The 18,095-nt window shown below is 42.8% G+C and overlaps 1 protein-coding gene across 1 annotated transcript; it reads right to left on the reverse strand.

The window, feature by feature from the left end:
* Positions 1-357: 357 nt before the first annotated feature.
* On the reverse strand, positions 358-4,551 carry CCDC71L (coiled-coil domain containing 71 like). Its single transcript, XM_062216717.1, has one exon. The coding sequence runs from the start codon at positions 4,549-4,551 to the stop codon at positions 3,832-3,834; it is 720 nt and encodes a 239-aa protein (XP_062072701.1). The 3' UTR covers positions 358-3,831.
* Between the last annotated feature and the right edge of the window lie 13,544 nt (positions 4,552-18,095).

Genomic DNA, 18,095 nt, shown 5'->3' on the forward strand with positions numbered 1-18,095 from the left:
CTGGGCCATCCTCCACTGCTTTCCCAGGCCACAGCAGAAAGCTGGACTAGAAGAGGAGCAACTGGGACTAGAACCGGCGCCCATATGGGATGCTGGCACCGCAGGCAGAGGATTAACCAAGTGAGCCATGGCGCCGGCCCCAAATTTGAGTGTATTCTTAATGGATGATTTACTGTTGGCAAACTGGATGGTAGCTAGAGATTCATTAGATAATCAAAGAACTGATGGAACATCAACTCTCAAGATAGGACAAGCCGCAAATCAAGATTTCCAGGAATCCAATGTTCACAAAGAAGTCAAAATTTATCAAATTGTAAATTGGTATTTTCCAATTCACATGCAAACATAAAATTCCATTTCAAAAAGTTGCAACATTAGAAAAGTAGACATTGTGTATTCTCTAAAATTTATTTACAGTTAATAAGTTAAAAAGGAAAGCACAAGCAGATTGTAAGTTTTAATCATACGCACATCAAACTGTCCAGGGAAACACTTCAGTTCCATTATAAACAACTGCTTTCTAACGCACTTAAGACATTAACAGTCTATCAAAAAAAATTTAAGCACACCAATAAAGTAAATATTAGGCATTTATGTTCATTAAAAACCACCAATTAATAGAGTGCTGTGGCAATCCATTAAAAATCAACAACAAAAAACTTTTGAGTTCAAAATTGCTTAAAATTTTTGGATTCCAATATTTTTTGGAGTTTTTTATTCAAGTGTTTTCTGAAAAATAGTACTATTATTTGCACATAGTAAATCAATAAGTGTCAGCCACCAGCTTAACACTTGTCCAGTAGAGTACTCAAACTCAGACAAAATAAATACACCCCACTAACTGTGACACTTTGCACTATCAACATGAAGCCTGCCCCCCAACAATCACGTCACTGGTTTTAGAAATGTAAAAATAAGTTGCTGGTTGACAAGAAGGAGGAGTTAAAAGACGTAAGGAATCTTATTTGAGGTGCCCAGTCACATACAGGCACTCAAGAGTTAAACATTAAATAAAAACACAGCCGGTGATAAATTCCATCCTAGCTCCCTTCTACTTGCGCCATGATACAAGAGAGAATAAAGGTCTCAGGATTTCTTTAGAAAACTACACCCAAGCTAAGCTACAGACTCACTGGAGAGGACAGGAAATGGATGCCTCACTGCAGAGGCCTCTGTGCCAAGTTTCTGTTCACATTCTGCTCAAAGTTCCCGTACAATACTCTTCCTTTCCCGGTAAAATACTAGTCAACTGCATCAGATGTTTCTTCACATTTTTGAAGTTGTCACACAGGTCTTGCTAAAACTAACTCAGCAAAAACAAAGATTTCTTCTAGCTTATTTCAAACACCGGAAATGGCAAGCTTTTTAATAGCCCAGATGAACCATATTGAATCCACGATGAGTAATCAGATCCCAACCGAAATCAAACAGCCCAAATAATCCAAAGAAGCACTTACGAGAGCTCAAGCACACAAAGTAACAAGGCAAAAGTGGAAAGTATGTCGAGGCTCTGAGTTAAAATAAATGCATGGTGTCACTCGTTATGTTTCAGTCGTGTGCTGAGCAAAGTCAACCTCTCAGCTGAGTCTAACTTCAAAATGCTCTGGGAAACTATATGTTAAAATTACATTCTAGTATGGCCATTGGATTTTTTTTTAATTATTACAAAACTATGTACAATAGTGAAATGGTACAAATACTTTTTTTGTTCCAGCTGCTAGTTAGCTATAAAAGTTAACAATATATTTTTGGGAAGAAAGTCCTATGTATCTGAAATACAACTGGCAATGGAAACTAACAAACCGAAAGAGTCCAAGCTCTCTATCACACAAATATAATTTAACACTCTCCATCTTCTAAGTAATTATTCACTTTTTATTTACTCGTGTGACAGTGTTTGCAGTAATGCATCGAGTAGCAAGACTGTGAGGCTTACTGGGCAACTGGCATAAAGTCTCATAATATATATTTATAGATATATTTTTTAAACAAAAGAACACTGAAATTAAAGTCACTACACTCCTATTATGGACTATTAAACTACAAGGAAAAAAAAACCGTTTTCAGAAAGCTACACCATGTGAATTCTAGGAACCCAAGAGTCAAAATTCCAACTCTGCGTATCCTCCTAAAAAGTTGCCAAGCAGAGCTAAACCTTTGCGTTGAGGATTTCACATGTCAAGTTCCAGCCAGGATAGATCATTCCATGGCAGAACTCTTACATTTGAAATAACAGTGGCACAGACATACTACTTGACCCTTTAGGTATTGCAGTTAAAAGCTGGTTGTGGCACCACTAGCTATGAACTATTAAGTCTTGCTGCCACCAATGACCAAAGGCACTTGGATAATCAAAAAGTCCACACTGGGCCACATGGTATCCACACTACCGTAACAGCGTAAAGAAGGGTCAGTACTCTGTGGGGCTCAGCCTGCTTGATTCTGGTATCTTCAGCTGTCAAAAACCTAACAACCACAAACACATAGGACAAAAAAAGTCAACAGATAAAGGCAAATCCATAGGACAAAAAAAGTCAACTGATAAAGGCAAATCCATAGGACAAAAAAAGTCAACCCAACCAATCGCTGTATATATAAGCGATGTTAGTCTGGGCATTTCTTGTTATCTGACAACAAGGAAACAAAGACCTCTCTTGCCCAAAGTTCACTTCAACCAGTGACTTGATACCAAGAAATGCCCCCCAGCCCCCCCTCTAGATCATTAACAGTTGTGAGACTTGTAATGGGTATTCTGTTGATGGTTTTCATCACAATCTTTACACATAGTCACCCCTCTTACGCAGCTCCCACTTTAAATTAAGTATCCCAGAATTAAGATTCTTGGATTTATATGTTGGACCAAGACATGAGGTCAAATCACATCCGTCGGATGCCAGTCAGTCCTGTAACCAGATCCGGCTCATCACAATTTATTCACTTCTCTTTATCACAAGCCATGTGGTGTTTCAATTCAGTTTTTTTTTTATTATTACTCAATTAAAAGGAATTTTAACAAGTCAACTTTTGCTAAACAAAACTTTTAGCACTCTACCATTCTCTTTAGGAGCTCAGTAAATAAAAACATTAGCTTTCCGTATAAAATCTTTAAGAAACACTTTATAAATGTTTACACAGTTGTACTTTGCATCTCTTTGTGATCACTGAGCCCAGGAAATTTAAAGTCACACAAATCCTCGCACTACTCAGAGTCATAAGCTTGAACCTTTTAAAAACATCCTTGGTCAAAGCTTTGGAAGCCAGTAAAAATTCAGAAACGAATGAGGATTCAGAACACCCTGAGCACAAACTGGTGCAACATCACAAAGCATGTTCGATCCAGAAAGAGGGGTGGCAGTCAAAAAAAAAAAAAAAATAGGGGAGGAGGGCGATGAAGAGCAAGTAAATTCTAGCCTTTTTTTTTTTTTCTTCACAAGCACGAAATCAAATTCCTTTGGAGGAAAAAAAAGAGAGAGAGAGAGAGAGTGACTTCTTCGTAGGACTTCCAGACCAGTGAGGTAGTCCATAAGGGAGAGAACGGATCAGCCCCTACAGTCCTGGAGACGTCTCAGTCTGGGGTTAGGAAGCAGAGGGGCCTCCCCTGCCGGTCCAGCTGTCGCCCCCTCCGCAGGCCCGGTGTCCCGGCGACGCGAGCCGGGGGCGCAGGGCAGGCAGAGAACACCATCCGGTGACGACTTCTTCGCGCGTAAAGTGCACTAGGGGACGGGGTCCTGGCCGGATCTGTAAACACTCGACTGACACTTGTCCACTCGTCCCGGCGGGAGCCCCGTGCCGGGGTCGGGGGCCGGCAGGCGGCGCCCGCGGCAGCGCTCCTCACGCCCGGGGCACCGGGAAGCGGCGGAGCCTCACCACGGGCTCCAGGTTCACTCGCAGGACTTGGCGCGCCCGGCGCCGCGCCGCCGCCAGGCTGCGGTCGCCCCACACGTCGCCGCCGACGCGGACGGTGGGGAAGGTGGTCAGCGTCGGCGTGGCCGCCCTCCAGATCTCCTCCAGCGTGCGGCCCCCGAAGCAGGGCCCGGGCGCCGCCGCGGGCTTGGCGGGCGCGGTCTCCTCAGCGGCGGGCGGCGGCGGCGGCGGCGGCGGGGGCGGCGGCGGCGGCGGCAGCGGCGGCTTCCTCCTCCCGGCGGCGGCCGCCCGGGCTCCGCGGCGCCTCCTCCTGGCCGCTGCGCGCGGCGGGCCGCGGGCGGCGGGCGGCACTGGCGGGTCGGGCACCAGGGCCCGGCAGGAGGAGTAGCCGTAGACGTCCTTGCTGCGCAGGATGTGCGGGGAGAACTGGTGCTTGAGGCTGCAGAGGAAGCTCCAGAGCTCCGCGTCCGAGCTCATGAACTCCGTGCTGCGGGGCATGAACAGCTTGAAGGCGTCGCCCAGCGCCTTGGTGCTGTCGGCCAGCGACAGTTGCGATCGCGAGTACACCACCTTCTCCTCCCGCGCCTCCAGCGCCACCCCGCCTCCCGCCCTCGGGCCGCCGCACCGGGCGGCCGCGGCCGGGGCGGCCGGGGGCCGGCGCCGCCGCCTCTTCACGTTGCGCCGCATCGGAGGCCGCTCGGGGCCGCCCGGCGCTCCCCGGCTTCCGCCGCCGCCGTCCCCGCCCGTGTCTGGCTCCGCGGCGGCGGCCGCTGCTGGCGCCCTCTTCCCGGCGCGGCGCTCGCTACTTTTCTCGCCTCCGCCGCCGCCCCTCCCCCTCCGAGGGCGGAGGACGCGGGTGAAGATCCTGCCGCCCGGTGCAAGATGGCGGCCGGCGCCCACCCCTGGGCTTTGTCATTGGACGGCGCCTCGCCCCCTTGGTTTCTCTTTCTTCTCCTCTCTTGCCTCCTTTCGCCCTCTGCCTTTCTTTAAATGGGCCCGCCTCAGGCCCCGCCTACCGCGGCCCCGGCTCCACCCATTGGGTGCTCTCCGAGGAGGGGCGGGGACTGATGGGGGAGAGGCCAGTTCCTAGAAGATGGTGCTGGGTGGTGGTGGTGGTGATGGTGGTGGTGGTGATGGTGGTGTTGGTGGTGGTGGGCCTTGAACGTGAGTCAAGAGTTGGGTGGGTAGAGCTAAGGACTGCCCCGGGTAGAGGAGGAGGAGGGAGAGGAGGAGGAGGAGGCAGCTTGTCTCTTGGAGAGATTGGGTTGTGGATTGAGCTGGGAGCTGTTACCAGCCTAACAAAGGCAGGTAAGCCCAAACACTGTTGCTGGAATCAGAGCTGGGAAGTTGGGATTTAAGGCGAGAGGCAGCAGACCTTGCACAATTCCCTTCTCACCCCTCAAAGGCCTCTTTGGGCATCTTCATTCAAATCTCTTCTCTCTCTGGACCTCAGTCCACCGCAGGAAAACTTCAGTAACCCAGAAATGCATCGGGTAGTACTGGCTGCACGCGGCAGAGTGCCCCTCTGGTCAGTGGCTCCATCGTCATAGAGAAGAGCAGTTCTCTGAGCAGGAAAGCAAAGCCTTTCAGTGCTCTTTGCTCAAGGTGATCCAAGACCAATTACAACAAAGCCAGCCTGCTTGGACAAAATACCCTTGTTGTAAGCATAGACTTCTATAGGAGTGCCACTTCTCTTTTCACTGAAGAAAACAGCCCTTGGCGGCACCATCGGGATCATTAGAAGGCAGGTGGCATCACAGAACCTGAATAAAGGTTCTGTTGAAAAGAACACATTGTTAGGGACCCTCGGTGTGCCGTGGGGGGAGGGGAGGCCATGGGCATTCGGGGTCCAGCCTTTCTAGCCTCCGTACCCAAGTCAGAGCCTGTCAGGCAGTGGGCATGCAGTGTGTTAGCTAAGTGAATCAATAACACACTACTGATTATTGCAAATGTGGCAAGAAGCAAATGATTGAAATTGCTTGGAAAAGAATGATTTTTTTTTTATTTTTACATTTATATTTGCCATTCCCTCAGAACATTTAAAAAAATGTTGTTAGAAAAATTTGAGGTAGGCATGCAAATGTTACCGTACAGTAAGCATCTTCTTTTTGCTGTAGAAAACTAACAAAACAGAAGTTTGGTGATTTTACATATAGTCACTAATGGTTCCCCAAATATTCCAGCTCCACAAGACCTAATTTGATCTCCTCACTTCACACCTGAGGAGATTTGGAGGCTCGGTGGTTCAGTAACTGACTGATAGCAGGACTGGGGCTCCAGTTTAGGACTGGTGCCCAGACTCTAAAAAAGTTCAAAAGAGAATGCTTTATGCATGAGTAGGGTGGCCAACGGACAGAGCTGTGCCCCTATTCCTACTTCCACCCCATACAGAGTTGAGAAGTTTTTATCTGTCCTATATTATTGGGCTTACAGAAAATCTTTTGTTTCATTTCAATTGAACTAAAACATAATTCTACACCGGAGCACCCTCCTCACACATTGAGTTTATGGCAAAAACCGAACTGCAGACCGGGAGTCAGTCCTCTATCTACCCAAATCTTGGCAACTTTGAAGAGAACATCATTTTCCTAGAAAAGCACACTCTGATCTCAGAACAAGATTATCAAGCCAATTACCAGCTTTCTAAAGTCCTTATAAAGACGTGCTATTGCAACAACTTTATATCACAATTAGTTCTTAGTACTTCTGGGAACACACAGTAATGGGGAATTTTAATGACTTCCATTGGAATACCCCTACAGACTGACAAACTCTCACAGAGCACGCCAGGGGGAGAGTTAGGGAGACTCCACATTTAAGAATGGGGTCACTTTAGGACTAATGTAGTCCCTGCTTTTTATATTATCAACCCCACCCATGTTCAGTCTGTGTGTGTCTCTCACCACATATATACCACATCTCTTTACAAGCTACAGAACTGATTTTGATTAAGAAGATAAATCTTGTCTCAACACAATTTTGATTCTAAGTATGAAAACAAATTGAAAGATATTCATTAATTTTTAATACATATTCATTTAATTAAAACCAAACAATATTTCTATGAAGGGTTTTTAGGAACCAGTCTCAAGGTGCTTAGATTATTGTACACTTTAGAATTTGACATTCTTTCTCTTCTTTTTGTCATGGTGTTTATTTTAAATTTCATATTAGCTCATATAGTTGTATAAATGGTTCCTTAGCCATTCTCCATAAATGAGTAAAATTCACACGGGAAGATAATATATTCCTGAGATACTACAAAGTGTAAGGATGGTTGGAAAATTGTATTTTTGTTCCTGAGAAATGATACTTTACAATCCTTAATTTGTTCCTCTATCAAGGATAATAATGCTTTCTAAATAGATGTGATGAATAAGAAGAAGAAATGAAAAACTAGCCATAGGCACTTGTTTTCTGTATTTATAATTTTGTAGCTAAAAAAAATGAAACCAAACAATAAAATGACTGTAGAAATTAATAAAATGTATCTGTTAGTTACTCAGAAACTTTGCTTTAAGATAATACTTCCAAAAAAATTAATTTGCTTCTTGCAAAGCAGCCAGGAAAATAAAAATAAAAGCTATATGTAAGTGGTTGTGCTCATCAGCTCTGGAATCAAACAGACTTGGAATCAAGTACATCTTTACAACAAAATAGTCTTGGTCATATTTTTCATCTTTCTTAGCCTGAGTTTTCTCATATTTGAAATGGGTGTCACCTCTACTTCACTGAATTGTTTTGAGGATTAGGTGAAAAAATGTAACCACTGAAGTACCAGGAACACTTTAAGGGTTCAATCAATGATAGATATCATTATTTGTTCTACCTAACCCTGAGGATTTTACTTGGGTTAAGCAATACCAACATATTTCAAACCCTGTTACAGAAAGTTTAGATTTTTCTTAACAGTAATAGAATTGATGAGTGTTAGAAGGAAATTAGAGATGATCTAATGAGTTCAACACTCTTCTTAATTCTTCGGAGAATACTGAAATATCAAGAGATGGGTCCAATTTCCCAGAACTGAACAGTCAAAGATTATGAATCAGAACTTAGGTTTCTGATTGCTGGCCCAAAGATAGTGTTGATTCTTAGTTCAAATGATATAAGGTACAGAATGTGTTATCAAGAAAAATATCAGGATTTCATGAGACCCATTCTAAAATCATTTTAATTTTTGATTACAAAAATTACCTCAAAGCACTGATATTCTCTAAAACTACTAGATAGCTAATACAGGAAGACCATGGAAGCCAAGAGGATAGGCCTTTGACTTCCAGGAAGATGGGATATATACCCTTTTCCTATTGTTTCTGCTAATTACAAGTATAACCCCTAGATATTATTAAATAAACACCAGAAGACTCTGAAAAAAAGGACAGAAGGCAGCAGACATCCTGGGGCCCTGGGAAGCCAACGAAAAATACAGCAGTTGAGTTCACCAGGTCTCATTTTATTCCTTTTTCACACGCGTCTGAGATTGGGTCCTGGAGAAGCCAGCCACGCAGAAATGCTAACAGATGCAAACATGAAAAGTCTCAACAAAATCTGTTCTCTCTAGCAATGGGACTAGGAAAGTGGGAGCCTAGTAAAGACAGACACCTCTTAGAAAATAATTGCCCTACTGTTGCAAAACACCACAGGAAAAAAACTCTGGCTGTTCCCCTTGCCAGGTACCTGACACTTCTGCTGGGGTGATATCAGAGAAACTTCGAGAAGCAATCAGGATTTTCATCCCTGCTAGGCAGTAAAGATGCATTCTTTACCCCCGTGTCAGTGGAGCCCATGGGGAGCAGCAAGACAATCCAACTCTTCCCATCCCTAAGAACTCCCACCCCACCCAGCAATAGTTAAAGGCTTCCCCTCCCCACTTGGGTATCAATGGAAGCACAGTGAGAAATCTAAACTTCTAATCAGCAGTACCTTGAAAGTGCCCTCCACCTCCCACAAACAAATTATTACTGTCAGAAAACCAGCTAAAACTGACTTAAACCAGATCACAGAGTCTTATAAAATCCAAAATGTCCAAGTTCCACTTACTAAGAAGATTTCAAACTGAATGAAAACAGATCATCAACAGATGTCAACACTAAGATAAGAAAAATGTTGGAATTATACACAAAGATGTTAAAGCATCCATCATAAAAACAATTCAACAGTTATGAGAATTCTTAAATGAAAAAAATAGAAAAGTGTGGCAAAGAACTAGAGAGTCTCAGCAGTGGGGTCAATGTTGTGGCACAGAGGGCTAACCTGCTGCTTGGGGTGCACATCCCATATGAGAGTGCCCATTCAAGGCATGGCTACTCCACTTCTAACCAGCTTCCTGCCAATGCATCCTGTGGGCAGCAGGTGATGGCACAAGTTCTTGGGTCCCAGGTGCCCATGTGGGAGACCCAAATGGAATTCTAGGCTCCTGGCTTCAACCTGACCAAGTCCTGACGATTGTGGCCCTTTGGGGAGTGAACCAGTGGATAGAAGATCTCCCTCCCCGCCCTCCCCCATAAATAAAACCAAATATACATTTTTAAAAAGAAAATCTCAGCAAACAGGAAATACAAAGAACTAAGTGGCTTTTTTAAAGTGAAAAGTACAACACCCAAAATAAAAACTTCAGAGGATGAGCTCAGCCTTAGAATAGTGGGGCCCAAGGAAACACCTGGTGAACGTGAAGACGTAACAATAGATACTGTCTAACAACAAAGGAAATACAGGCTGAAAAAGATGGAACAGAGCTGCAGGGACCTGTGGATGGAAATGTAAGATCTCATGTGTGTATCAACAGAGAGATCTGAAAATAGAAGAGAAAGAAGATATGGCAAAAAAAAAAAAAAAAAAAAAAAAGTACTTTAGGAAACAATGCCTTGGGGCCAGCACTGTGGCACAGCAGGTTAAGCTGCTGCCTGTGACACCAGCACCAGGTCAAGTTCCAGCGGCTCTGCTTCTGACCTAGCTCCCTGCTAATGCACCCAGGAAAGCAGAGGAAGGTGGCCCAACTCCTTGGGCCCCTGTCACCCACATCAGAGACCCAAATGTAATTCTAGGCTCCTGGCTTCAACCTAACTCAGTCCTGGCTATTGTGGCCATTTGGGGAGTGAACCAGATGAAGCTATTCTCTCTCTCTCTCTCTCTCTCTCTCTCTCTCTCTCTCTCTCTCCCCCTCTTTCTTTCTCTTCCTCTTTCTCTCTTCCTCCCTGCCTCCCCTCTCTGTAACTCTGCCTTTCAAATAATCTTTTATTTAAAAAATGGCTTAAAATATTCCAAATTGGCAAAAATCATAAATCCTACAAATTCAAGAACATATCCAGATAAGATAAACTAAAAAAAAAAAAATCTACATCAAGACACACCATAATCAAACTTATGAAAATTAAGAACAAAGAAAAATATCTTGAAATTAGCTAGATAAAAATTATACCTTATTTTTTAAGAGAAAAGCAGTTTGAAATGATAGACTTCAGGAGCCCCCCCCCCCCAGGAAAGAAAAACATAGGAAAAAAAAAAAACACATGATGTAACTCTTCAGGAACCCGGGAGAGAAGAGGAGCTAGGAAACAGAGGAAACATATACAGTGTAATCTCCAAATGTTGTTGACTCTGCTGAACTGACCTGATTGAGCATTCAGCATACTTCTGTGCAAAACAGACTACTCCCATGTTAGTTTCCTGATTGGTTCATGTAGCATGGCTCATTAGCATACACTTTCATTTCCCTGATTAGTTGTAATTCTGGGCTCCTGATTGGTTGTTGTCCCTTCATTCTGATTGATTGTTATTTTGGCCTCCTGATTGGATGCTAACCCTATCTTCTGATTGGTTGTTATTCTGCTATCCCTTGATTGGTTAAATCTGTACTCTTCAGAAAGGGGTGAGTCAGAGAGAAGCATTTTGTGTATAAAAGAGCCAGCACTGGCAAACTTTTTTGGTAACTCCTCTCTTGGAGTCACCTTCCTGACTGCTACAGAGGGAGATTTCACACTTTCAATAAATCTCACTTTGTTCACTGTCCCTGTCCACATGGAAATTCTTCTTTGACTTGAGATAAGAACCAAGATCACCATTGTCATCCCAAAAAGAATGACAGCAGACTTGTCAAAACATGAAGCCAGAAAGAAGTGGCTCAACCTTTTTCCTACACTGAAAGAAAAAAAGAAAAGAAAAGAAAACCTGTCAACCTAGATTCCCAATCCAGTGAAAACATCCTTTAAGAATGAAAGGAGATAAAGTTGCTCTCACATGAAAGGAAAGAGAGATTGTTGCCAGCAGATCTACCCTGAAAAATAGCTAAAGGAGGTTCTCTAAAAAAGGAAACAACAAAAGGGTTCTTGGAACATTGAGAAAAAAGAAAAAACATGGTAAACAAAAATATGTGTAAATAAAATAAACTTTTCTTCTTTTCTATTTTTTAAAAGAGGGTTTATTTATTTATTTGTTGTTTATTTGAAACACAGAGAGAGAAAGAGAAAGATCTTCCACCCACTGGTTCACGCCCCAGTGAGCACACAAGCCAGGTAGAGACCAGGCTGAACTCAGAGCCAGAAAGTCTATCTGGTCTCCCATATGAGTTGCAGGGGCCCAAGGACTTGAGTCACCTTCTGCTTCCCTTCCAGGAACATTAGCAGGAAGCTGGATCTGAAGCAGAGCAGCCATACTCAAATCAGCACTTAAATATGGGATGTCAGTGTTGCAACTGGCAGCTTCACCCACTGTACCATAAAAGTGGTCCTTCCTTCTCAAGTTTTCTAATTATGCTTGATGGCTAAATGCTAGTATCCCCCAAAATTCATATTTTTAAGTCCTAATCCTCAAAGTGTTGTGGAGGGAAAAAGGACTCGAAAGAAAGATACAGTTTCTATATTTCATTAGAACTAGTGAAATGATAGCAGCAGATATATTAGGAAAAGATAAATACTCGGGCTTGGGCAAGATGGCGGAATAGGAAGGGAGCACACTGATAGTCCAGGAAGAGACAGTTTAATAAAAGTGGAGATACTGCAGGGGTTCAAGGAAGAGTAAGGGAAGAAACAGCAGAGGAAACTCTTCCGGAACTAGTGATTCACAGTGGACCTGCGTGGAGAGTGTGGGATCCCAAGTTCAGGACACCAGCAGCAGAATCAACACACCAGCGCTGGAATGAGAGATGAGCCAAACCTCAATAGCCCAAGACACCAGCGGGAAAGCAGAAAGAGGAGACTAGAGGGAACGAGGCTTGAAACTCCGTGGGGAAAAGTTCACCAGGCTAACTAGAAGAGAGAGGGAAAAAAAAACAAAAAAGTGACCAATACGGACACAAGATTCTCTCTCTCCACTCACCTCTCAAAGGTGAGCAAAACAAAGAGCAGGCACCATTTTGGACATACGTCATAAGCAGGGCAACCTCAGGGCTGCACTGGCCCTGAGCCTAGCAGAAACACCTGACTCTGGGGGGATGAAATAACAGCAGAGTAGGATCTAACTTGGCAACCCAGTGGGAGACTGTAGGAGAATTGGAGCCCACACTGAGGGCAGCAGAGAGTCTATGTGTGGTCCTTGGGAAAGAGCTTCCAATCTCTGGCTCCTGTGGGTATATCATTCGCCTGCTAACTACCTCCAATTCCATTCAGCTGTGTGGAATTACTTCCCTTTGGAATAAAAAAAAAAAGAAGAAGAAGAAGAAGAATGAAAGAAAGAGAGATTTACCACGCCTAACCGGGGAGTGTCACCTTTGGCACACCCTCAACACTGAGGAACAAAACAGAGCCCTCAGGCCACACTCATCTCAAGCCTCTAAGGCTCCACCAAAAGCAGACAGTCCACTTAATCTAGAGCCATAGTATAACAAGAAAAAAACACCACAGTGAAGAAACCAAATATCTCCAACATGCCAAACAACAAACACAAAAACCGAGGTAACAAGAACAAGACACTATGACGCCCCAAAATGAAGAAGACACCCCAATTCAAGATCATGAAGATGATGAGATAGAAGAAATGCAAGAAGTGGATCTCAAAAAATTGATAAGAACATTAAGAAGTTCTCAAAAACAAATTCTTGAACTACAGAAATCCTTAATGGACAAAATGAAAATCTCTCTCATGAAAATGAAATATTAAGGAGGAATCAAAATGAAATGAAACAACTAGTAGAACAAGAAACTCTGATAGTGATGAGAAATCATAATGAAATGAAGAATTCAATAGATCAAATGACAAACACATTAGAGAGCCTTAAAAACAGAATGGGTGAAGCTGAAGAGAGAATATCGGACTTAGAAGACAGAGAAAAGAAAAGGAAACAGGCAAACCAAAGAAAAGAAGAGGAAATCAGAAATCTAAAAAATATTGTTGGGAATCTACAGGATACTATTAAAAAATCCAACATTCGGGTTCTAGGAGTTTCTGAAGGCATGGAGAGGGAGAAAGGATTAGAAGGCCTTTTTAGTGAGATACTAGCAGAAAATTTCCCAGGTTTGGAGAAGGACAGAGACATCTTAGTACAGGAAGCTTATAGAACCCCTAATAAACATGACCAAAAGAGATCCTCACCATGACATGTTGTAATCAAACTCACCACAGTGAAACATAAAGAAAAGATCCTAAAATGTGTAAGAGAGAAACGTCAGATTACTCTCAGAGGATCTCCAATTAGACTCACAGCAGACTTCTCATCAGAAACCCTACAAGCTAGAAGGGAATGGCAAGACACAGCCCAGGTACTAAGAGAGAAAAACTGCCAGCCCAGAATATTATATCCTGCAAAGCTCTCATTTGTGAATGAAGGTGAAATAAAGACTTTCATAGCAAATATGATCAATATGATCAAATATGATCAGAGTTGGCGAACTTGGAAGGCTTCCATAGCCTTGGCAACTCATGACAAGAGCCTAGGGTGGTTACTGGTGCCATAAACAAGAGTGTCAATTTGTTGGGTCAACAACAGGAGTCACTGTGCACTTGCTCCTCATGTAGGCTCTCTGTCCTTAATATGCTGTACATTGTGATTTAATGCTATAACTAGTACTCAAACAGTATGTTTCACTTTGTGTTTCTATGTGGGTGCAAACTGTTGAAATCTTTACTTAATATATACTAAAGTGATCTTCTGTATATAAAGAGAATTGAAAATGAATCTTGATGTGAGTGGAAGGGGAGAGGGAGCAGGAGATGGGAGGGTTTTGGGTGGGAGGCAAGTTATGGGAGGGGGAAGCCACTGTAATCCATAAGCTGTACATTGGAAATTTATATTCATTAAACAAAAGTTAAAAAAAAAAGAAAAGAGATATACTCCAAAACCTTATAAAGTAGAATTCTGAAAAAATAAGTTTAAGTAGCACATGGAAGTGGAGGAAAATAAGTAAAAATCAAAAATAAACCAAGTGGATAAATCTATAACAAAATATTATGTATAAATGCTTACAGTGAATGACTGATCAGATCAGACCAAGAAATTGACCATATCTGAATAAGCCAGCCCTGAAATGAGCCAAACTTCTTTGTTCCTTAGGTCTAGTTAAAAGATTTTTTTCATCTTTACTCAATATCAATTTCTACTCTATCTTTCAGCCATTGTCCAGTCTTCCAGAGCTTCACAGAATTCATTTAAAAGTTAAACTGTAGGCCAAAATGTCGATGCAAGCAAGTTTCTCAAATCGTTAAACTGCTCATTTAAATTTTACCCATACATGAATTACTCCATGATCTGTGCCTTGAATTTTATTGTTATACTTGTTCAACTTCACTTTGTTACTTTTAGTCCAACAATTCCTAGTGCAGTACTTTTGAATCTGAATTCCATAATATCTGCAATAATTCAACTGATCCTTTCCTCTACCAATTGGTGAAGACTCATGACAAAGACCTGTGTCATAGTACTGGTGACGAATGTGCCAATTTGGCTCCATTTGTAAGTACCTTTTGGATATGGTTGGCCCATAGCTTCAAGAATGCTTCATGCTATTATCACTCAGCTCACAGTCTTTCCCAGGAAGATATTATAAGAGATTTTGCTGAAATAAAAAATATACTGTATCTGTAGGTCTTTCTTGTATATCTGATATCCCTGTCAAATGTGAAAACTGATAACCCTATCAAATGTGAAATGAAGTCACCACATAACTTTTATTAGCTCTCAGACTGTTTGATCTCAAGAGTAGGCTCTACTTGTACTATTCCTTTCCTTAATTTTGGAGCTCAGATTTGATTACATGTAAAAATAATTAGCCAGTTTGAGACTATCAGTATCAAGTTAGAAGAATATTAACATATTGAATCATAAATGTGGAAAAATGGAGAGCAGCATTATGGTGCAGTGGGTAAAAGCTGCTGTTTTTGATGCACGCATCTCATATTAGAGTTCTGGTTCAAGTCCTGGCTGCTCGGCTCTCAGTCTAGTTTCCTGCTAATGCAGCTGAGAAGGCAAAAGATGACCCCAATGCTTCCTATAACACAGCTCTAATTCTGTCCCTGCATCTCCCTGTCTACCAAATAAAGAACAAACTCTGTAACCTGATCTCCAAAAGCCTTCAAATTATGACCCCCAACCAAGCTTTAAGCCTCATTTATGGCTAGGTCACAGCAAAACACCCTGGCAAACTTCACTGCAATATGTTCCTAGCATGTCTATTGATTTGAATATTCAAATAATTTACTAAGAGTCCACTACATACCAAGATGGGTGCTGGAAATAAGCAGTGAATAGAACTGAATCAGTAACTTGTCCCATGATGCTTTTAGATTAGTATGCTGGTCAACCATGACTGCTGTAATAAATTGCCACAACCTTGGGGCTCAAAACAAAATAAATTGATTATCTTACTGTTATGGAGGATGGACAGTCACATCCATTGGTTCACTCTCCAAATGCCTGCAACATCCAGGTTTGGGTCAGGCCAAAGCCAGAAGCTGGGAACTCAATCCAGGTCTCCATCCACTTGAGCCAAGATCCACTGCCTCCTGGAATGTATACTGCAGGAAGCAAGAATGGAGTTGGAACCAGGACATGAACTCAGACACTCTGATATGGCATGCGGGCAGTAGCTTAACCACTGCACCAAATACCCTTTCCCTGTCCCCACCCAACTTCTTGTAGTTTTAAAGAACCTGGTGTTTAAACTGGGCCCATCTGGATAATCTAGACTAATCTCCCTATTTTTATTTCCTAGTAAGCAAATCCTCAATTCTGTCTACGACCTTGATTCTCCTTTTCTGAGTAAATTGACATGTTTGCATCTTCCAGAGATCAGGATTTGACCATCTTTCGGAGGAAGCATTCTCTGCCTAGAGAGTTACAAGTTTAATTGGTAATAATTCAGGTTTAACATATACTACTCATATTCTATGCCAGACTCTGTACTTAGCACTTCATATAGTACTTTGCCTGTCCCCCTTAGCTCCTGCTGAAACTGAAATCCCACTGTGAGAGATTAAAAGACTGAAGACCTAATCCAACTCTGGTGTTTCAAGGTGGGGCTTTGGGAAGGGTTTAGGATTAGGTAAGGACATCATGATCTGCCCCCGGTGGCTTTATAAGCAGAGGGAGAAAGGGACACAGATAGAAACATGTGTTCCCTGTTTCTTGCCATGTGATGTTCTATGCTGTTTTGCCAGCAAGAAGGTCACCACAAGATGTGGCCCCTAGACCTTGTAGCCACACAACTGAGAGCCCAAATAAGCCTTTTTGTTTTGTTTTGTTTTGTTTTTAAAGAAAGTAGCCTGCCTTGGGCGTTTTGTGATAGTAACGCTAAATGGACTCCCATGCAAGGGTTACTTCACTGAATCTTCACGACAGTCGAAGGCATTAAGTACCAGTCTGTGTGCCTGTCACTTTACAGGGGAGCATAGCGCTCTTTTCCCCCATAGCATCTCTGCTCATTTTCCCCCATCTCCTCCTTTCCAAATGTTACCCAACCTTTCAGGTGCCTTTCCAACATCATTGGTCCCTACACGCTCTCTTCCATGAAGACTGTCACGGTTTGTTTCTATCCAGCGTACAACACACTTCTCCACCCTCACTCACACCCCCACCTATCCTCGCCTGCAGGAGAACCACTGTTACAGAAAGGAGTGTGCTGTGTCTCTCAGTTAGTTGCAACAGAAGAAAAGTTGTGAACCATTGAACCTCGAGGGTGTCGTATCCATCTATTTGTCATTCTGTGTGGCAATACAGCCTTAATATATTCTCTGAATTTACTGCTTTAAGCTTTAAAAACTACTTTATCTGACTTAATTCTCAAAACTCCACAAAGGAGAAATAAGAAAAAAGCTGTTATGTTTCTCATTTCATGAGTGAGAAAACTCAAGTCCAATAAGCTTAACCGATGTGCTCAAGGTCAAAATGATAAAGTTGGAGCCTAAACCAAAGCCGGAGCCTGATTCAGACCAGAACTCTTTCCAGTCCTGCTTCTCTTTGCTCACTCAATCATTCTGAAGCAAATCTTTTCCTGTAGAAAACCATGGAATCTCCTTTTGCTCTCATTAAATGTAACCCTCTCTATTTTTATCTTTTTCTAGTCACTCATCTTTTTCAAGTCAGTACTGACTGACATGAACTAACTTGATAAATCTATTAGAATATCATCAGGCTAGGGTTCGACATTTGGCAGTGGTTAAGATGCCACTTGAGATGCAATTCAACTCAGATTCCCATTGATGCACACTCTGGGAGGCAGCAGATGATGGCTCAAGTACTTGGATCTCTACCACCGTGTGGTGGACCAGGATTGAGTTCCTGGCTTCCAGCTCTGGACTGACTTAGCCTTGGCTTTTGAAGGCATTTGAATGAATCAATGGATGGAAGATCTCTTTCTATCTTTATCAAACAAGTGGATAAATGAATAACTTCTTAAAATGCAGAAGTAAAATATCATGGATCCGTTGGTATCATCCAGTTGGAAAACAAAACCCAGGAAACTGTGGGCCATAGTCTGTGGCCAAGGGCCCTTTGCAACTGTGTCCAATATGGGAGGTGCCAGCCTAGGTGAAAACAGACCAGGGCTCCTGCAGCACTGGCCATGGACGCCATGTCCTGGCCTGGTCACATGATCAATGGGGAGTTCTTAGGGAATAGAATCTTGTATGATCAGGGAAAAGGCAAGGAAAGGGAGATTCAGCTTAGATTCCAGTTTGTGTTCTTCTGTAAGAGCTAAGGAAACTTAGGGTAGAAGCTTGGGTCTCTGTTGCCTCAGGCACTAACTATTTACCTGCTAGTTGATGGTGAACTCCTCTACCAAAAAAAGACGAAATAGTTACTT

The sequence above is a fragment of the Lepus europaeus genome, chromosome 1 (genome assembly GCF_033115175.1).
Source record: "Lepus europaeus isolate LE1 chromosome 1, mLepTim1.pri, whole genome shotgun sequence".
In the NCBI taxonomy this organism is placed as follows: Eukaryota; Metazoa; Chordata; class Mammalia; order Lagomorpha; family Leporidae; genus Lepus; species Lepus europaeus.

Bases quoted from the DNA above. Each gene is read 5' to 3' on its own strand.
- CCDC71L (XM_062216717.1), bottom strand. From the start codon at position 4,551: ATGCGGCGCAACGTGAAGAGGCGGCGGCGCCGGCCCCCGGCCGCCCCG.